The sequence below is a fragment of the Cephus cinctus genome, unplaced genomic scaffold (genome assembly GCF_000341935.2).
Source record: "Cephus cinctus unplaced genomic scaffold, Ccin1 Ccin1_scaffold0462, whole genome shotgun sequence".
Lineage (NCBI taxonomy): Eukaryota > Metazoa > Arthropoda > Insecta > Hymenoptera > Cephidae > Cephus > Cephus cinctus.
The window spans coordinates 51305-73935 of NW_014333138.1; the positions used below are offsets into that span (position 1 = coordinate 51305).

Below are 22631 nucleotides of genomic sequence, written 5' to 3' on the forward strand. Positions count from 1 at the left end.
TGCTTTTCCTTTGGTCCGTGGAAAGAGGTGAAGGATTATCCTTGGCAGGATAATCGCGCGAAGGAGTGGCCCTTTACGGGATGTTAAGACACTAAGGACATCAGAGAGATCCAAATATAAAAAAAGACCCTTCGATCAAATCCCACTTTTCATTTCCTTAAATTTCAAAATATTTCACACAGATCCTAACAGGTCAGAGATTCAACAAAGCCTATGAAAATTGGAACACGATTACAGTTGAAAGTCAATAATTTTGTAATTTCTTTCCTTTTTTTTTACCTTTTTTCCAATCCTTAAATCTTGATAAATTTCTCGTTGCATTCACTGGCACGACGATAAGTCACCCTTCTTGTTTTTCTTTTTCTTTTCCGGAAGCTTGCCATCCATGAGATTAACGTGTCACCATGAGATAAAACGATCCCCATGGGAGTGTACCTTTCCAAGAGAGCATGATCGTAGAAAGATTTCCGAAGCATTCGACTGCATTCGACATTTCGTTATTTCGATTTGAAGTTTTGTTATGTATACGAAATTCGCAAAGAGATTGACCACGAGGGAGAATACGTCGGAATGAAAATGTTTATTTTTTTTTTTAATTTTAATCATATCGACTGATAATGGCAGTGATTATCGATAGAGTAGTTTATCGGTTACTATCGAACAGTTAAAAATCGTGTAAACCATCATCCATAATAATGTAGCAGTATAACAGATATTACCATAAAGGACATTGGACTGCCAGTTCGATATATTACTATATATAATAAAAGGTAATACACCATAATACTCATGTTTTCATATTACACAGACAAGGATTATTATACAAGTTGTCATATGGCATACGTAGTATTGGATTTATATATATGTCCCGTTATTATTATTACACAATAAAAATATACTTGTGAAAATTTATTATATCTAAGCCAAGCACAATTAACTTTATTGAATCCACGATACCTACCATTTATTTATACTGCGTATTATTCCCCAATCTCGTAAACACGAGAAAGTTATGAAACAACAAATATTATTGACTTACGGTTTAATCGGCTCTGGATACTCAGCCTATAGATGCGAGTAGAGCTTCTAAGTTTAGCGACAAATATCCAACCTGATTCATATAGTCTTACGTTAGAATTATATTTAATGTGTTATAGAGAACAAGAAAGCTTATTGTTAGATGGTTCCTTCCTTCCTTTCCTTATGGCTGACTCCTCCAATGAGGAGATGTGCCAGATTGTTAGATGGCTCTATTGAAATCGTGACAGTACCCGGTTTACACAAAATTCAATAGATGGCACTGATAGTTCGTATACATATAGTTGACTGCGTTTCCATTTAGGCGATTTGTCTCATAAAAAATGACATCAACCATCTGCAATCTCTTGTCGGTAGGGAATGGTAAGCGGATTGTCAAGACAACATTTTGCTTGGCTAAAGTGAAAATATAAATAGCTGCAGTGGGAATGGCGAAGAAAATGTATTTGGATGTATCCATTAAATATGTCGACAGTGACAATGGAGAAAAAAGGAATGAAAAATAATAATAGAGAAATATGATACATTGTATCTTGTATGCACATAATAAACATGTTCCAGTGGTAGAATTTCAAGGTAAATGTCAATGATATATATTTGCTTTGGATAATAAATATTCACGTAGGTTGAATCGACAGTCTTAAATTAATCTGTAATAGATTTATAACAAGATGTTTAATTCTAAAATTCACAATTGAAAGTCTGGAAAACTAAACCCCGTGAGAAATTATTTATAGAACAAAAGTTAGCTGTCAAAAGGGACGCGATGTGACGATATCGTTACGGTTGTAGATGGCGCCACAACCTAGAAATTTCTGAGACAATTAAACTTTTTTGTCAGACTAAAGTCGCAGTTGTATTTAGACTAATCATATCATGTAGAATATAATGGATCTATCTTGAACTGTTATGACTCCGTAAAGTGAAAAGTTAAAAAAATAGAATGTCTCGGTACCAGTATAAAAATATAGGAGCGACAGTACGAGCATTCACGTAGCCGTTATAGTCAGATGCATTCGATAACAAGTTTTGCTTCTTAGTTGTATCTGCAAATCGCATTACTGTTTACTCAAAAAATTAGAGTATTTATTCCAAGTTGTCAACGGTGGTGTCAACTGCATTATTTGCACTGGTACTTTCTGTAACGTTCTCAAATCATTAGCACTTCCAACGGACAAAGCTTTGCCTTGTTTTGAAGGACGAAAACCCGGAAATAATGAAAATATACATTTTTTTTTAGTTTACTTAATCATAATTTACGATAAACCCGGATAATCACACATGATAGGATTTGTCTAAATAAAAGTTACATTTTTTTTTGGTACTGACCTTACTTTCCAAGATGTATTTTATTTTAATGGGAAACCTTGTACATACATTTAACCTGAAATGTATGGTCTGTTCAGTTGCTCATCTATGTTGTTTGTATTTCATGGATTTATCTTAAGGGTGAATTTCTCTATCAACTACAGAGGACACGTTACTAGCGGATCGATCGATTTAATACGAGAGAATCTATTACGTTTAGCTTTAGCGCAAAGGATCATCCTATAATCGAGAAAGGTTACTACTATGTTGGTAACCCTGATAAACACAGTGTAAACTGCAATAAAGATTTCCCGATTGACGCGGCTACATGTGTATGTACACGCAAAGTGGCAAAGTGGCGGCTACCGTAGTAGCTAGTTAGTACTTTGTATAGTAACGCACATAAAACGTAATTGAAATGCGAGAGTAAAATTTGTATTCTTATTTCATAATACGGATACGAATCTCTCAGGTAAGAGACGTTACAAGAAAACTGATTGTGCCATAGTTACTTGGAAATACTTTTAAATGGGGAACCTTCGATCTCAAGTATAACATTCGACGAGTCGATCGGTAATAGTGAATTTTATCTGTAGGTAAGGTAGAAAATTGAATTTCCATTCAGTATCTGAAACTTTTATAACTTCTAGTTATTTGTATATTTTCGAACAGTCTGGAGCTACTGTGGACTAGTCGATTTCACAAAAGTATCTACGTCGCCAACTTTATATATATTCGAGCGATTGCACGCAATCATAATAAATATTACTACGAATATATGCATTTCCAATGAAAAATTATTTCAATAAATACCAAATATTTTTGTATTCTCAAGGATACTTAAATTTTTTATGTCATTTACATAAATTCGTCAATATATGGGATGTCGATTATTTTTACTAGTAAACTTTTTTACTCCCTTCTCGAATTCGAATATAAAAGCGTATCAAAGTTCTTCAGCCGTTTATCTCTGCTGACGTCCTAGTTCTTTTTTCTTACTTGCTCTTTGGGAATCTTCAACGTAGAAATCTTGGCGACTGTATGAAAATGCCACGCCGACGTGCCACCACTTTCCAGTAGTTAGACGGTTAAATTGCGGAAGTGCTCGCCCGGTCTGTCGGACGTCGATGCTTCGATCGAGAACGTTCATCGAGTTTACGGGGATCGAAACGTATTTAAGGAGCAAAAAAAATTGCAGAAGATAAAACAAATTGGGAGGGAAGCGATTCCTAACGACGGCAAACTTTTCACTTATACACTGTGGATAATAGTTTGAAGTCATTAAAATTTAACGATTGCGTATATCTAGAGATAAAATTTTTCACCAACTTCAACTCAAACTATAGATCTTCGCTTATTCGTGATATATTAATTAGACTATCACGAGCGCAGTTAATAAAAAATTTTAATTACGTATCATCAGAACAAAAGTAATATCAATTACAATAGCTGCTATGGAACTGTCAAAAGTAATAAATAAATTCGAAGAATATCGATATAACAAAGAATATTAAGCTTTGTTAACAACTGATTGGCTCTTGTTTAATTTTCATGTAACACAAGTCTTCATAAATTACATAACACCGTACCTTACATCCGAGCTGGCTAAGACTATGGCGATTTATCAGATGCTCGTTTTACCATAAGGATTAATTAACAAAATTATTCAAAAAATTTCTTACGTCCACGATTTGATCGTTAATTACTTGCAAAATTAGTCATTTAATGAGATAATAAGAAAAGCAGTACAGCAAAATTATAATCATAACCACAACATGGTTAAGTATCGCCGGATGCCCAGTTAAATGGAAATGGATCTTCTTAATTAAAAAAATTAATTATCCATTTTTCTGTCGAATCAAACGATCACATTTTTCGCGTACAAACGAATCACACTTTATTTTTTTTTCTTACCTTCGACTATAGTTCAACGTACAATGAAACAAATTTTGTACGCACTGCCGTCTTTGTGCCAGAGTAATTGACAGGGAACTTGCACGTAAACAAAATATTTAATTCAATTACAATAAAACTCACGGTCCACTTGCAATTTTCCGTACGAGGGTTGTTAGAGGATTAAAGTCACTTATACTTGGCTGGCAGTGAGATGATTTTTGCGATTCAACGAACAAAGGTGGTAACCGAGTCGGATGCGCACCGCGACGCTCAACGACGCTACTGACGAAGGTTTCTCACGCAAGAGCAACCTACAACACACCCCCTACCCTTGGTACCATTTCGTACCCCCTCCTGCTAATTCTGCGATAGTCCATCCATCCATCCATCCATCCACTAGCTTGCTCGCTTGGCCTTGTCCATCGGATATACTTCTCTATGGGGTATTGTCCCTTTTAAACATCTGCTGGATCTGAAAGTGATGCCATCTAAAGTGTTTAGATTGCATACGAAAAATGCCACTCTGGGTTCTAGAATAACTTGGGGAAGTAGATAGCTGCGATAATGCCTGCCATTCACTACCATCCATATTCTACCTGACGTTCCTAAACATAATATTAAATAATTAGACATATAGAATTGATTGATATGGAAACAAAATTTTCAATTTACCTGTATTTTTCTTGAATCTTAGGTTTTTCTGTATTTCTGCAACAAACAAAATAAAAGAGTATTGAAAACGAATAAATGATTTTTAAATCAGTTGACACATTTCAAAATGAATTTTCATTAATTTCACAAGGAATATGCATTCTGAGATTCTGTTAACTAAAATTTTTTTTTCCAAATTAAAATAGCATCGTGATCGAAAAACAACCCTCGTTTGTTTTTCATGGTTTTAGTTAACCGTAAATTTTATATACAGGGTTGATCAAGTCATATGCACCATCTAAAGTTAGTAATTTGTCTCTTTGATTAGTATAATAGAACCAATTTGCCAAATACCATAATGCCAGATACCGTAGAAGTGAATAACAGAATTCAATTTCGGGATATAATTCTCTTGAGCCTTATCGGAGGGTGAGAAACTACGATCAGAAAAAATGACATATCAATTCATTCATCAATTTCGATTTTTGTAAGCCACCAAAGCAACAGGGGAATCAATACTACACCACGACGTTAAAATTCACGTTTAACTCCTTTATCAGGTAAAAATAAATTTTTTTCACAACATACTAACATATATTATCATTCTAGTATTCAAAGCCGCTAACGCATTTTTCAAGCGTATCATTAATTTCACACCCTGAAATAACGGGGGCGGCAAATTCTATTAATTATACAAATGTTCAGCGTTACCAACAGCTTCTTGCTACGCTTAGAGTTGGCAATACTTGATTTTTTGACATAAAAATTCACTCTAAAGTCACCAGCGTATTTATGTAAAATAGTCCCGTGTTTTTGTTTGTGGCAGTTTCCTGGTAAAAACTTACGTGATCTAATTTTATTGACGTAAGAATAAAAGGATCCTTCAAGCTCGTAAATGAAAGCTTTTCAATTTTAATTTCATTAAAGCGTACGTAAAGTACGGTAAGTTAATGTTGAGAATGGAAGTGAAATAATACAATTTTTTTAATTCTTATTTGCGAACTGGTATAACGTGTGGAGAAAAAAAAAATTGTATCAATGTTGATTTTTGCTTCATGGACAAATGTAACTTTGAGTTTTTAGACTGACCTAACTTTCATCCATTTTCCAGTCCCCGGCGTGGGGCAAGCTTCACTAAGAGTCTAGTAAGAGTAAAAGCACGGACGTTGTAGTTAACACAGAATAACACCTCTTGGGAATTATATTTATTTTTTTTTATTGGCCTTTTTGTCCAGTGAGTAATGCACGTCTGACCCAAAAGGTTTTTCCTTTTCAACGTCGATATCTCTTGATATTTATACAGAATATTACTACGTACAGTAAACGCTTGAAATACACTTGAGCTCAATTCTACGGATTATTTTACATAGATAAAAAAACTTTGACGCACTGCGTATGATTTTAATACGTGAATTTAAGTTGCGTCAAAAAGAAAGAAAAAAAAGTGTGAATAAAAATAATACTTAAGCTTGTTCCACGTAAATTTTTGTTACGTTAACTAAGATTAAAGAGGGAATTTATTTCACACTTGGTACCTGTTATCTGGTAAGTCACTTTCTACCAGCGTAAATGTTAATCTCGAGTTCGCGTCAAAAAGAAAACAAGCATCGACGTACGATTCTACGGAATTGATTAGCAGAAGGAAATTAAATCTTACCCTATGAGCTTTTCCACGACGCTAGAAGATGACACAATGAAATAAACTTGAGAATTGGAAAAAGTTTCAATAACGTAAGATCGAAGAGTTAATAAATACTTGAAAGTTGGTAATGCCATAACCTTAAATGTCTTGAAAGTATCGTTAGTCACTTGGAACTATATTAAGATGTAAGACAATCCACGATTTTCTTTTCCATTGCTTTATTTTCATCGTAGCTCTTTTTCTCTGTAGATTCCTTAATTTTGACGTACTTATATGTATGTATGAATCCCTAACGATAATCGCAGTGGCTATTCATACGGCTGCCGTATACATATACAGTGTCGCCGCTATTCGGCCGGTAGCGGAACTAATTTGCAGAGCGCGGGCAACAGATCCTTTTTCCTGCCACAAAAATATGACGTGACGAAATGTATCAAATGATTCTTGCTGATTTTCTGCGAACACAAATGTAAAAATTATAGTTGGTTTAGAATTAATACGATGTACTTATGAAAAATTCGTTATATTACAGAATTAACTAACTGATTTATGAAAGAAATTTCAAAATATGTTTTATCTTGGAAAAAGGTGTGTGTAAATTGGTCGTCTAGAACACAAAAGCAGCGACGGAAAGTCACGTTGATATTTAATCAATTGAAATTGAGGTCGGAAATATCAAGGCTACGACTTGTGTGACATTACTTGAGGAATAACTCGCATGTTTAATACAAAAATTTTCCATGAAGACATATCAACGTAAACAAATAATAGTACTTTGCGATACAAGTGCGAGAAAGCGAACTTTATAGGCAGGCGATGAAGTTGGTCGCATGAGCCGCACACGAGTAACACAACGGCACGAGCCGAAGGCGAGTGCTGTTTGTTTTACGAGTGCGGCGAGTGTGACAAACTTCACGAACTGCTTATAATGTTCGCTTTATTGTACCAGTATCGCATAATATTTTCTGTAACGAATGCATGAAAAACGCTACTTTTTGTGCCTCCAAAGTGACTGGAACATCTCTTCGTTGGAGGAGGCAGCCATAAGAAGAGCAAGGAAGGCTTCCAAAGTGAATGCATTTCATGACAGCGCGCGAGAACAAAGTTTACTTTATCGCACTAGTGCGATAATGTAAAATTGGGCCGATTTGCGCATGCGCAGCATTTTCATCGTATCCATAGATATAAAGTGCCACTTTCGCCACACTTCGGAGGCACGAAAAGTAGTGTTTTTCATGCATGAGTTACGTGAAAATATATAAATGAACATGTGTGTGTGTGTTTGTAATGTATTTTTAAACATTTTAATATCATGACTTGAACTCTACATCGATGACTGGTAAAAGTGTAAGATCCGTATGTTAATTCTATATCAATACCCTTGTAGATTGTAGATTTGTACGTTTATAGAGGTTATAAAGTACACGCGGTATAACGTCACTGGGGCATATAAGAAATCCATAGTCGCATTATTCAAATTAGAGTTTTTGCTGAACTAAGGGATAACCATAGAGCTTGAGCCAAGTTACACGTCAAATGTGAACCCACAACGCCCACGTGAATACGACATGATTTTCAAAGGGGAACGACGTAATCCCGGGGTGATGCTTACTTATCGCATGAAAAGCTCCGCACGAGACAATAACCTATTGTTATACTCTTCCTGAATGTTCATGGTCATTCCAATAATTAGCTATGTAGTAGGGTTATAATCAAATGACAGAGAAACATAATGGCCGCAATGATTATCTTTACTTTAAACTGGAAATTATACGTGAAATTAGTATAAGCTTAATTGTAAGAAGATCCAATAGAAAGACAATATTTAATAAAGCTGCATTAAGGTAAGAATTTTGTTACTTCCGAACCTTCATATGTAACACTAGAAAAATAACGTATAAATTCCATCCTTGAACAAACATCTTGAAGTCGTTCGTGCCCGGCAGATGTTTTGTCAAAGTTATCAAGATTCAAAACAATTCTATAACATACATTAACATGTCTATTAACCGATGCTATTATCGAAATAATAGGCAAATGTGATTTTTCAATCCAGACATTAGTAAAAAAAATCTAAATACTTAAAATGGCCTGGACAAACAAATTATATTTTAAAGATGTCTCCTTACCTCAAATCTTTTAAGACGACAAAGGAGTATGATGCTTGCGATGTAAGAGAGTTTTAGAATAGTGTATTATGATAATGAACGATGGAAGCAATACAAATTGTCAAAAGTCGGTATTTTTCCTTAAAGGATCGAGTGTCATGAAAACTTAAGCTACACGTTATACTACACTATAATACCTTATACTAGAGACTCTAGTATCTTACGTTACCCTGGTTGGAGGTACATCTTGAGATCACAAGTAAACTGTAAGTTGAGCTTGCACTTTTGATATTACAGTATCCTCGGATGCTGTCGTTCTTTCGAGATAAATAGACTAGACATTATTCCCATGTGTTCTCCGCCGCTCGAGTCTGACATACTAAAGCGTCATGAAGAGTGCTGCCACCTGTGAGTTAAAGCAGCTATTACTCCGTTCACGCGGTTAAAATCTCTTCAGTCGTTACTACAGCCGTTACTGAGCTAATGGTAACTCATGAAATTATTTTCTAAGAATAGGTTCGAGTTCATTTACCTCTTAAGTCAAAGTTAAAATCCAGTCCAACGGTAGATCAGTTTAAAACTACTGTAGTTGAATAAAGTAACATCCCACCTAACCGACCCGGGTAAAAGCTGGTTTATCCAAATCTTATCACGCTCAGAAAATGATATGGTCACTGTAGGTGGCCACGAGGGAGGAGTCGCGGACAAATGCTTAAACGCGTGAAAACTAGTCAAGAACGAGGCGAAACAGTCTAGTCCGTCGCGCGCAACGTGAGAGCGATGTTGTTATCGCAGTGAATAAGATGAAGTTACTTAAAATCTATCTCCTGATAGTGGTGCAGGTTCTGTCGTATCAAGACGGTAATGCATTATGCCCACGTACTTTAATGGAACCCTTAAACGGATACAGTATCCTCGCAAATGGTTCCTTTTATCACGAAGGATCGTTATACGATCTCGATGTCTTATTGCTTCACAATGATACCATTTCTTGTCCCTGCGAAACAAGCCTTTGTGTAAGGAAGTGTTGTCCTGTTGATCAAGTATCGATCATTCGAGAAAATCGAGCTGAATGTGTTTCCATGAACAGACCCATACCGGCGCTCAGATTAAAGGATCAGGAAATGGCTCCTGAACTGCATGGGATATCTAATTTGTCCCAAGTGTTTCATATCATTCAAAACAGATACTGTCCCTACGGATCCATTCAACTTCATCCCGAACGTTTTATAGAGGATAAATTTGTACTCCAGATCAATGGCAGTATCTCCACAGTAAGCGACAAAATACAGAATTCGAAATACTGTATGGACTGGGAAGAAAATCTCAACAACATAACCGTTTTCGTCTGCGCGGAATTAGGAGCAACAGCTGTTGTCGTTGAACCTCTGTTTCCATTGGGGATGATCACGTCTGTGCCTTTTCTCGTCGCCACTTTCTTGGTGTACGCTATCATTCCAGAACTCAGGAATATTTATGGACGAACTCTCATGTGTTATGTGGCTTCGTTAATTTCGGCGTATTGCTTCCTTGTCGTAGCAAAGCTATCGCTGCATACTGCCGATAACTTTTGCGTTCCTTTTGGTAAGTAATAACAAACACGCTTTTGTATACATTAGCCACTCCCATATACAAGCATTTTTAATATATAAAATTATGTACTTTAATTATATTTATTTTTGAATTAATTAACATAGCATCCAGCGATCAGATGCTTTGTGATATTTTGATTACGTATCACAAAAAAAAAGATTTTTACTCTGATAACCAAACGGTAAGATAGGCTACCGGCCATTAAAAATTGGCATTTCGTTTATCTCATCAGTCATTATACATGATATGACTATGATCACAAATATCGTGTTAGAAAATGGAGATCTAAGATTCTTATTTCCATTCGCTGTTAAAGAAAAAAAAAATGGCGTAAGAAGGCGTGAGATTTCGTGGCACGCAAAAGAGACATCGAAGATGTTCCCTCGTCCGCCGCGAACAACGCTGTCAGGAGATGTTGATAGTCAGTGTGTTTACTTTTTCAAGGCTCCGCAAAGTGTTATGTACCTTAAGGAAGCATAGTACGTTACATGGATCGTAATGTAAATACTTTTTCATATCGTATCCTAACTCATGTAAAATTATGATCTTTAACCCGACATCTTATGGTGTGTAGAATGGAAACTGCTAAGCGGTTAATAACAATTTATATTTTTTCCTCTACGATGGATTAATGATAATAAATTCTTGCACGCATCATCATCATCACTGACGAAATTACTTACTGAGCATATTTCGTTGAAAAATATATACTGTTTTTTTTTTAACTCATTCTTCACGAGATAACAAAGCATTCGTGAATAGAATGACATGCGGACAGTAGGGACAACTTTGAATTAAAGTCACGATAATAATAACAATAACGCATTTAATTACTGTAAATGGGTCAGTGACTCATCGAGCCCATCCTATCAAATTAATAAGAGCAACGGACAAAAATCTCTGCTTTATAAATTATAAGATTACTCGATAAAAATCATTGTTAATATTTATCGTTTGATCTGTCAATTACCTCGTGTATCTATATCGGGTAATCGATACCCGTCGATATAGAGATTTAAAATTAATTTTAAAAAAAAATTTTAAATCCCATATATATTAAACGTTGAAAAATAATATTTTATGTAAACCGTATAAAGGCTCATTTATAACGAAAATATATTTATCATCGTCCCCTTATCGCGAGCGATCGCGATAAGATTTTCCTGATAAAACGAAATCCTAAGAATGGATATTACAGAAGAATCATTTACAAGAATTGACGAGCACGCAGTATCGTTTCACTATACGTATCGTGAAGGAAGTGGCGTACAAATGTATTTTTAATATTTACTACATTCCGTATATGAACATATATTGCCCCAACCCAGTGACGCTCTCTCGACTAATACTAATACTCTCTATATAAAGTGTCAATGATAATACATTTATATATGTATAATCGTGAGAACTTTTACGGAGAAGGTGGCAGAGCTGGTTTTCCCGTACGTCGTTATAGTATAAGCCGGTTTTGCTGATCAGTCTCGAGCCGGTGAACAAGCAGAGAACATGTTGCACCTGATCTGCGTTGTGATATTGGTGACCTGTGGATCAGTGAAATTAAGTGATTCAAGTACAGTGACCGGTGAGAGATCAGATTATGAGCAGGTAAGGTAATATTGATTAAATAATATTAAGAGATTTTCTTTTCACTGTCAAATATTTCTTTCGTTGTGCATTCGAAGGAAAATTTATGATCGGTTTGTCATTTATCGTATTCGAGTGAGTTTGGCTGCTTTACGAAGGGATAGCCTTTCGTTTGTCTAACGAGAAAGTGGGAGCATCGAAATTAACCTGGTGCTAGTGACCTTGGGCTAATATATTACCCTCGGGATCCTATTTTCATATGTCACTAAAGTTTCGACACAGATCACAATTTCGTATCCAGCAACTGCGTATTTCATTACTAAATTGAAGGACACGGTCAGTGGATAGTATGGACTACGAAATTTATAATAAAAAGAAACCAGAGATATAAATTAGCGTTCATTGGAAACTTGGGTACTTGAATACTCTACGTGACTAAGGTTGTTTGTAAAGAGCAGGTTACTAGCGCTGGGTTAATCAGGGTAGATTCGATTGAGTCGTAATACGTGCAGAGTCGATCCACGAGTATTTGACAGTTCGCAAAGAATGTAATCTCTAGCAAATTATGCGTGCTATTCGGGAAATAACGGGAATACGTGCTAAAATACAAATATGAAATATATTTCTCTAAAAAATCATGCATATGCATACTTTGTAACAGGAATTTTTTTGTAGAATCACATTTGGTTTGCTAGAAATTTTATCCTTTTCGATCTTTAAAAAAGTCATGGACCGACCAGAGATTATATAATTCTTCAAAAATGTAGTTGTGTCAATGTATAAAATAATTTGGCGTTTATCTCTCGAGGACATAACGAGTTTTAAATTCGCATGCTAGAGTACCGAGTGCTTAAGAATTCTATGAAATTTGCAACAGGACGATGACGCTATCCAAGGATGCCGTCTGGAGGCTCGAGGATGCATACCAATCTGCTGTCCACCGGGACTGTACATAAGTGGAACGACGTGTTACGAAAATTCATCAGTACCAGCAGACGATTTGACGTTTCCTCAGATGTACACAAAAGATCTAGAGGTATCGGATAAGAACGTCTTGGACTTTAGAATGGTCTACGGCATCCCGTGTCCAAGCGGTAGCTATGCTCTTGACTCTGGTCAACCAAATTACGATGTCTTCTATTTCCTGGACAACGGCACTATATATGAAGATTCCAGTGGTACTGGAAAACCTAATAGAATTCTGGAAATAGATGATTTCTGCTTTGCCTCGCTACCTGGAGAAAATGGATCTCAGACTGTTGTAGCAGTTTGTTTTCCACCTGCGAACACCATACCAAGCTTTTATCCTATCGCCATGATACTCTCGACGCCGTTCCTGGCCGCCACGTTCGTAGTGTACACTGTCATCCCAGATTTGCAGAATCTGCATGGACTGACCCTCCGGGCTTACATAGCCATGCTCTTCATAGCTTATATGGCTCTTGCGGTGATCCAATTTGGTGGAGAGAACGTCCTAGAGAACCTGGAGGGCTTTTGCGTCTCCCTAGGTAAACAATGTTATACCGGTAATGTAGAGATCTGCAGACGGTGGGTGGTTTAAATCCAGCCTAAATATCAATAGCGAAATTAGAACAACAATTTTATATGATCCTTTCAAATTTTCATATAGATACTTACTGATAGATCATTGTCAATAATCATAATTGTCTTGCGCTGATCTCATCTTGATTATATTGCTCAATAACATTTTTCAGTCACAAACTATTGTACCAGTGCATGGAACAGTCTTGGACGTATTATTTTTATTCCGGCACTATTTACCTGCTGATAATGATTATGTGAAATCATTTGGCAGGATGTTTGCTTAGCGGCCGGTACAAGCTAACGTGGTTGCCCTATGAGTTTAAACAGTCTTTAGCATCAGGAAACATGCGAGCCTCAACAGGGTTAAAATACAGTAAGAAAAAGTCTTGTGGTTGTTGCGCTGGCGCGAAATCTTATCGGGCTTTATACTCTGACTAAAAATATTACTAGTATTCTTAATACACCAACCAGTGGTGGACGCGAGCGGCTTGCAGATTATTTTCGAGCATCATCTTACAAATGATTTTCAGGATTTTTGTCTATGACATTTTTTTTTATTATTCTCTCTTATTTTACATGCGGCTTAATGGGTGGGCGTAATTTTTGCTCGAACTGCCGTTGCGTATTGCTTTTTCGTGCTACTTGGCTACTGACGATGTGTAAAAGTTATCGTGAAACTGAGAAAGATGATACAAAAATTGTGAAAGTGCTGATGATTCATATTGGTTATGTAAACAAAACTAATAGACTCTTCAGTTGACTCCATTAATTGTGAATGATGAAGTGGTTAGAAGCATAAAGAATTTCTTGAACTCAAGTGTCATTAGAACAGTTGATCGTTAATCATCATGATGATTTTTTTTAAAATAATTATAATCATGACTATCAAGGTGATTGAGATTACCGACGCAGATGATCCTCCTTGCATTCAAGCCATGACAGTAACTATGCAGGATCCAATCAAATTTCAAAATGGATCCTTACTCTACAGAGGAATTATCTATCCTCCAGGATCATATTGGACCAATGGGAACGAGACTTTTGGCTGTCCCTGTGATTTGATTGGTTCGAAAAAGTGCGTCAGACGATGTTGCAAATTTGGTGAAATCTTCAATGGTACCAGGTGCGTTGAAAATGATCCATCGAGCACCATCAAGGGTATACAATTTTCCTTGGACGATCTGGATCCTCTTCTTCATAGCGTTCGTCTAGAAGATCACTTCTTCTTTCTCGAGAACCCGATTTGTCCTGAAAATGATAAATATTTACTGGAACCAAATGAATATCCGAGTGATAAATTTGTTTTACAAGAAGATGGAATGCTCAGGAAAGCAAATACTATGGTTAAGCCTTGGTATTATTGCATGGTGGAATCGACTTTCAGCAATGTATCCGTTATACAAGAATGCTTCGTTACGGACGTTGCTGTAAATTATTCGGACATCCCAATTTATCCGGTGGGAATGATTGTTTCCATAATTTTTCTTCTCGCTACTTTTCTCGTGTATGCACTGATTGCCGAATTACGAAATATTCATGGAAAAACTTTAATGTGTTACGTTGGTTGCCTCCTGATGGCTTACAATATGCTAGTGCCCATCAAATTCGACAAGGGACATATGCAGCAATGGCTCTGCAACACTTTAGGTACTACTGTGATAAAAACATATGTACATTGTTTTCATATATTTATGTACATTTTATAAAAGGACGATAATACCTTGAATCAAATGACAATATGATTGCCGCAGTTTCATTTACCTGCTTTCCGTACATAACTTTTACAGATTCCATTTATCGATAAGGATGAATTAAAATCATGCTAATTTGTCGTTTAAAATCCAATCGATAAATTTTCAAATTCATTTTTTTGAATGACCTCATTTTTTTTCATTTCTTGGCTATCGTCATTCCTCGCTCAACCACTTTTCCTGCTTATCACTCTTTTATCGTAACTTGGCCACTCATTATTAATAACGAGTATATAGTATAATTCACCCACAAAAATTCAACCACAGTACATTTGCCTGCGTAGGTTAACTCTGATTGGTCGAACACGGCAAAACGGGAATAATGGTTGATCGAGAAGTAGAAAGAACGAAGTTGAAATTACGGGGTTGAAAATACGCGAGGTTGAAAATTCATAGGTCCAGCTGTCTTCGATATAAGTGTCTGAGGTCATCAGCTAATGCTTCAATTGATTTGATATGATAACAAAGTATGGTTGATTAAAGAATTTTCATAGTCTGATTAACACGCAGAAAAAAATAATTTAATCATTTTTTATTCATCAATTCTCATCTATGAACCTCGACCAGTCATTATTATCATACGCATGTTTCCTGTAGGAGTAGAAGGATTTTAAGGAAAATAACATTTTTACTGGCATCTATTTTTTACAATCCTAGTCCCTCCTTCATCAAGATGACGTCGATTCTGAGATGACAAACCGGAAGTGGTTGCTTGCAGATTGTAATATCCGGTAGAAGTCTTGACACACCGACTGTCCGTTTTAACATTAGTATTTCATAAGTTCTCAATGTAGAATGGATCGTTCCTGCATTTATTACTTTTGCGCAATAATTATCCTCTTGAACAGCTCGCGGAGCTTTGAGCAGTGTACAGAGGAAAAGTGTCCATTTACCGCGATCGTGGATCTGGGATCAGAAAATGAGAACGAATTAAAGAATTTTAAGTCCAAAAGTGAAAAAATACATTTAACACCTCCTGACATTACCGGCAGTACGAGAGATGTGGAAAATAGTGGGAAAAACTCAAAAAGCCTCGACGCGTCCCAGGAAAAGAATGGCACGAAAAATGAATTTTTTGAAAAAGTCAAGGCGGCGGAAATAAATTTTGATGAAAAATTCAATAACGTTTCAAAATTCTCTGAAAGACTCGTTAATTCTTCGGATGCATCGCCGGAACCCAGTGGCCATCTTCTTGGCTGCCCGTGTCAATTTATGCCTTGCATCACTCTATGTTGTCCATTAAATATGATCTTGTCGAGAAGAGGGTGCATCAATTATAAAGAAAGTGTTGTATCCGCTTTACCGGATATCTTTGATTCCTTCCTATTCGAGAAACTCAAAGAGATTCGGAATAACTTTCACTTTTGCTTCAACGATCCGTGTAACGGCCGTGGCAAATATCAATTAAGCCCTCGCGATAACGAGGACGAGAGATATGAAATTTTTCCAAATGGTTCGGCATTACAGCTAATGACGTCAACAATAAAAAACAATGATTCCTACTGTTTCGCTGTAGTCAATTCGACCTACGACGTGGAATATCATATGATGGCTTGCTTCGACGAAGAACTGCAAGTCGAGATACGTAGATCAATTCCTGTCGGAGAAACCATTTCGATCCCGTTTCTTCTGGCGACTTTTATCATATACATTATTATTCCCGAACTTAGAAATATGCACGGACTTACATTGTGCTGTTATGTTGGATCATTGACCATTAGCTACGTACTGCTTGCCGTGATGAAAACTTCCGACGCTGTTTCGGCTAATGATCTTGCTTGTATAAGTATAGGTAACTTTGAAATTTTCTAAAACTATAAATTTCATTATTATATCTGGACTAATATGGAAGGATTAATGAATTGTTGGAATATATAATTTTTCAGAATTTAGTCAATATTGATCTAATTTTTTTTTTACAAATTTCAGCTTTCATCATGCACTTTTCATTTCTCTCGAGCTTCTTCTGGCTGAATATCATGTGCTTTGACATATGGTGGACATTTGGGTGAGTGTTAAATTTTATATTACTTTTATCGCTCGTAAAGAACCCACTCGATCACACGTGGCAATAAAATTTTCTAGCCAATTCGAAAAATGACCGGGAATGTTTGTTAGGGCGACTTTCGTCTTTAGTAATCGATTGGTTAAGCGTGTAGGTTAGGTTATATCTTCCTCAGACGCTAAGCACATTCGAGCACTTTCATTTAATTGGATTCTCTTGGGGAAACGATGGTTTGATTAATTGTTCGCTTTAATATCCGGAATTGACAGGATTCCATGTATATGTATAGATATATACAGGGCTATTCAGTAGAAACGCACCACCTGAAGTTAACGCAACCATTTGAGTCCTATGGTAAAACCATATTCAGGTGATGCGTTTGAATTGAGTGACGTGGTATACAAGGTTATTCACGACAATCGTACCACTTGAAGTTAGCCTCTGTCCATTTGATTTCTATAGTAGAACCACTTCAGGGAGTACATACAGTAAATAAACTTGTATACCCGGCTCAGTCGAAAAGTACCACCTGAACATGGTTTTGCCATAGGAATCGAACAGGCGCGCCAACTTCGGGTAGCACGTTTGGATTGAATAATTTGATATATCATAATTCAATGATCCAAGTAATATTCTAGCTACGTATCGAGTGTATAAATATTCGTATTATTGGAATTGAATAATACTATCGAATTCTTAGGTATAAATGTGACTTTGATATGCCGTAGCTATTGGAATTTTCACGCTTGGGAAATATTCGAAGGAATTGATAGAGAAACGCGAGTGTGAATTAATTTCCGGTACGTGACTAGAGTGTTATACACGAATATATATATATCTACGAAATATCCTTTTAGCGAAACTAATTTCGTACTGTCGATGAAATCGGTAAGTGTAAGAGAGTCCAATAGAGTGACGAGATTCGTAGAGAATTTAAGAGGAAAAGAAATGGACGAACGGAAGTCACGCTTCAAATTCAACAAGAGATTGATGCATGATCGCGCCTGATGATGTAACGAAGAGATAGCTTAGCCGATTTGACACTCAATCACTGATCGGGCATTGGACAAAGGTCAACTGTATTATTTGTATCGGTTGTTAAGGGCTTATCGTTAATTGGCCGCATATGGGAAAATGTGTCAATGACGTATCTTATCGGTGGTCAAGTGAAAAGGTGAAAATTAAAACAAGCAAAAAAAATAAAGAGAGTTCGGCGTCAACGGGGATGCGTATAGAGTTTGGGACATATGGGCAGCCACGTGCAAAAAATTGACAGTCCGTCAATAAGCCCATAAATCAAAAAAGTCAAATGGCTCGATGCGATGCAAACGCTTCGTTTTACATTTGCACGAACATTCGGAATAGCCAGCGTTACCACGGGGGATTCTAAAATAAAGGTTTGTTTAAAGGAAAAAAACAAAGCTCCTGTCAAACAGACCAAATTCTTCTTTGAGCAAAGTTTTCTTCGTGAGAGAGAGAGAGAGAGGGAGGGTAGAGAGAAGTACGCTGAAGCCGATTGAATAATTTTCAGTTTTTCAAAGAAAAGTCTTTCGATTCTCCGGGCTAAAAATAGATGACGCAATCCAAGGCAGTCTTTTGAGTTGAAGTCAGAATGTTATTGGCCGCCTGTCACCGAGTGGCGAGAGCTGAGAACCACGTGTCGAGTTTTACCATACTTCGGCTGTCATCTTTCTTTTTTTCCCCAGCACGTTCGTCACGTTTGCTTTATTCCCCCCCTTTAGACACGATAAACTGTCAAGCCTTGCAAATATAAATACCAACGTGAAAATGTCGCGTGTCGCAACTGAGGTCGTACATGCTAAATCATAATCGTAAACGCAAAGGCGAACGTATCGCAGGAATACAGATGCGCCTTTTGCCGTGCGTAGATAGATTCATGGTAACTATACGAAGTTGAGCGAAAAAAAAGAAACAGAAAAAAAAATTCTAATCGGATAATAAAAAATTGTGGTTCGGTTGAATGTACGTTGACACGTATTACTTACATGGTTTGAAGTTGCATTAGATGACGTAACAGGGTAATTGATACTGGTACCTCGACCAATGATAATGCAATCAGAGATAACTAATAATAATAACAATTTCCCGAACACTTTTACATCTGAACTTGTCACACTTTATTTTTCGTCCTTTTTTATTCGCTAACTTGATTTCGTCAGGAATTCATTCAATTTCGAAATTTCAATTAGACATCATCCTTATCAGTGATATCCGATGCGAGTTGGAATGATATAGTTTTGATGTTGGTTAATCAATAATTTCTTCCCCTTTATTCTGACAAACTCCCTAGTGTAGGTCACACCTTAATACACTGGATTATTTCATTTGCCAGGCACACATAGGGCGTTGCGTTCCCCAACGGGAAATTTACACGACACTATTGTTGACAGTCGTTTATCCGGTTCGCTCCGAGAGAAACTTATCACTTGCTTAGCCGATATTGACACTCGACAGACGCTCCGAAACAAAATAGAGTTTGCTATACTTGCTAGAACATTTATACTTACCTGCTACGTTTTACAGACGTTTTAAGTAACGTATCATTGACAACAATACGGAATACCCGATAATACGTGTATCATCAAAATAATTACCCACAGAAAAGAAAATTAACTTTAAGTTAGATATTGGTTGGATTTCTCCATGTATTTCAGTAAAATCTCTTTCGCAGGGGCCATCTTCTTATGGCTTTTAATCTAACAAAGTCCCCTAGGTTATACTATTCTCTACGAGTGATGCGAAAGAAAAAGAAATACCAGATATAAAATTTCGCCTTTCACCTTTTCCTTGACTGTACAGTATATTCAGTACATTCACATCTTGTGATTAAAAGAAAACTTCAAATGACACGTTATTCTATAATCGCTCTCCTGACTCCTCTGCGTGACCTGCGTGTACTACGTTGTTCTCGCTAGCTTCATTACTTTTCGCTTTTACATTATATGCGTTAGCGAATTATAGCTATTGTATGTATAGCTTTCCAAATAACCCGGAGATTTTACTTTTTGCAACGTGGAACAAAGCATTTTGTGATTGCTATGACGTATGGGAAAGAGAGAGCCAATTTTTCGAAAACCTATTGTACCAATCGAGACTCGGTATCTTCGGGCGAAACATCGCCAGGAATATTACAATGGGATATACCCAAAGGCATTATTTATACGTATTGCCTGTACCCATGTATATATGTTTATTGATACTCACATGGCAAATGCATAAAAGATCTGACAGAAATAATAAACCGGTTTTTCGTACCACCTGTTACATGCCTATTTATCCAGCACAAAGCTACCATCTGAACATGGTTTTCACTATGATCACATGGGCGCGCTAACTTCAGATAGTTACGTTTCGGCTGAATAACGCGGTATATACGAAATCATTGTAATGGTCCATTGTACAGCTTTTTTAAGATTCTTATATAAGATGGTGCTGCATATACTTATCTGATTGATATATTATTATTCAATAGTCATATATATACATTTCTATATATACACTGGGTGTCACGAAAATAGTGATTCACACTAATTGCTTATTGTTAAAAGCAAATAATATCCGCAATAAGTGACTATTTAATTGGATGTATATCCTCGATATAACGGGTGGATCTGAATTCATCCATATTATACTGTTTATAAGAACGATACAGATAAGTCTAATCTTTGCCGTATAAATAAGTACGAGAGTTAAAAAGAAAAATTCGGATTTTATATGAATCTCTTTTTTTCATTCCTTTTAATTCATAATTTTTTTTTCTACTTCTGGGAATTCAATTTACACGTGTAATTCCCATTCCGTCTACGTATGCCTCTACACAATATGTCATCTCATAAGTGAATAGTCACCTCAGTGGTTCTCAAATTTTTTGTTATTGCGTTTCTGTTATAATTTTCATTATCATTTATTATTCCGTCTCGTGAATTCTTAATGTTCATGAATTACGTATATACGTGACTCTCTATAAAAGGTATGTCTGCTTGCAAGCTTGCGACCTGTGCAGTCAGTCGCCCGAAATCAAGGGTGAGTGGTTGTGGGAGAAAAAAAATTAGAAGAAGACAAAAAATAATTATGATGATCACTGTTTATCCTTCCATCACGCTCCTGTATATTAAATGAAATGCACGTAGGGACGAATCACTATGATGATTAGAACTTATGAGTCACGCGAGAACCGTATTATCCTGCACGTACTGTAGTGTAGAGCATAAGATGACACCCCGACTATTTTTATATTTTTCACAGAATTTCTTATATATGTCATTTTCATATGATTTGTACAATATTTTGTCATTTCTAGACAGCCTTTATATATGCGCGGAACGGATTGCCAGATTTTACTTACTTATTCATATAAACTATGTATGGTTGAAATATATCGAAATATGGTGAAAACAATTTTTAACTGCGCCGTTATAGAGGTTAACCCGGAAGTAGCCGCGCGGGGTATTTGAGGTATCTCGACTCAATGCTTTTTAAATGGTGAAACAATCGCGCGACCACTTCCAGGTTAACAGCATCCAGTAAAGCCTGTAGCTGTTGCAAGTATTATTTAAACGCCGCACAGTGCAGTAGATATTCGAAATACACCGTATCCATTATCACGGTATCAATATCAATGGTCTCTGTTAAATGATAATAATGTGAATAATTGTATATTTGTTACAGAGGATTCCGTTCGCTACATGGTAGCGTTAAACAGCGAGACCGCAAGAAATTTTTCATGTATTCCATATACGCCTGGGGATGCGCTTCTGTACTGACCGGAGTATGCCTTATCATGGATCTTACTCCCAATATACCAGAATACTTGATAAGACCAGAATTTGGCGTGACCAATTGCTGGTTTAACAGTGAGCCACTTATTCTCTTATATTTAGCTATGTTAATATCACATTTTTCTCGAAGGACGCTGCGAGTGAAACGACCTGTCCGTTATTCGTATTTATGCGGGTAAAAAAATTAGTGTCGACTACCTTTCATCCGAGGAAGAAAATGTCATTTGCAACATAGTCATTTACATACTGCACAACACGAAGAAGTCATTTGACATTATTTCTACAAGAAAATTTCATTCGAGAAAATTACACGCGAGAAAATTTCATGCTACGTGATTATGTATTTTTGTATGAAAAATATTTTTTTTCCATTCTCATCTTCAATTCGTTGTGCTTTTTTTCTCTATATAGATACAAATTTGCGTAAGTTATACACGAAATATAAAGGGTAATGCCTATAGTTTAGGTGGGCTCGTTACCGCGTTCGCTACTTGTTTGCTAATTAGGGTCACTAATTATCCACTTATCTTCTGCACGTTTGCTTAATTTAGATATCAGCAACACCCTCGGTAATGGCGCAGGAGAAATAAGTGGAGGGAGTTAGATTACTTCTGGGAGTGGGGTGGGGTCGTGATAATTTACTCGAACGATGTGTGGGAGCAATTTTATAAAAAAAAAAAAAAAAAAAAAAAAAAAAAAAGGGAAAAAAAA

At 36.4% G+C, this 22631-nt stretch overlaps 3 protein-coding genes across 15 annotated transcripts in view; 2 read left to right on the top strand and 1 right to left on the bottom strand.

Moving 5' to 3' along the window:
• LOC107267995 (neuropeptide CCHamide-1 receptor) overlaps positions 1–9389 on the bottom strand; it is a 35798-nt gene extending 26409 nt beyond the window's left edge. For 3 of the 13 annotated variants that reach the window (XR_003059774.1, XM_025085303.1, XM_025085291.1), the window contains exons 1-3: positions 6551–6666; positions 4915–4950; positions 4261–4847 (exon numbers count right to left, since the gene is read on the bottom strand). The gene's annotated coding sequence lies outside the window, so the exon portion shown is untranslated. Of the gene's footprint in view, positions 1–4260; positions 4848–4914; positions 4951–5982; positions 6036–6550; positions 6991–8664; positions 8813–8840 lie in introns of those variants that run through there. The other 10 variants (XM_025085292.1, XM_025085294.1, XM_015740258.2 and 7 more) reach the window with 10 other exon arrangements.
• Positions 9390–9446: 57 nt separating this feature from the next.
• LOC107267912 (G-protein coupled receptor Mth2-like) lies at positions 9447–10525 on the top strand. Its single transcript, XM_015740113.1, has 3 exons — positions 9447–10227; positions 10341–10417; positions 10511–10525. Exons 1-3 carry the CDS (start codon positions 9447–9449, stop codon positions 10523–10525), a joined length of 873 nt encoding a protein of 290 aa, XP_015595599.1.
• Positions 10526–11417: 892 nt separating this feature from the next.
• LOC107267913 (probable G-protein coupled receptor Mth-like 3) overlaps positions 11418–22631 on the top strand; it is a 15046-nt gene continuing 3832 nt past the window's right edge. Inside the window, exons 1-5 of the mRNA XM_025085200.1 lie at positions 11418–11841; positions 12698–13328; positions 14203–15012; positions 17046–17124; positions 21811–21995. Coding sequence (XP_024940968.1) covers positions 11743–11841; positions 12698–13328; positions 14203–15012; positions 17046–17124; positions 21811–21995 — 1804 coding nt within the window. The 5' untranslated portion in view covers positions 11418–11742. The remainder of the gene's footprint in view (positions 11842–12697; positions 13329–14202; positions 15013–17045; positions 17125–21810; positions 21996–22631) is intronic.

Excerpts from the sequence above, each read along its gene's own strand:
- LOC107267912 (XM_015740113.1), top strand. The coding sequence starts at position 9,447 with ATGAAGTTACTTAAAATCTATCTCCTGATAGTGGTGCAGGTTCTGTCG. Across the intron at positions 10,228-10,340 it reads TAACTTTTGCGTTCCTTTTG|CATCCAGCGATCAGATGCTT; the intron begins GTAAGTAATAAC and ends TAATTAACATAG.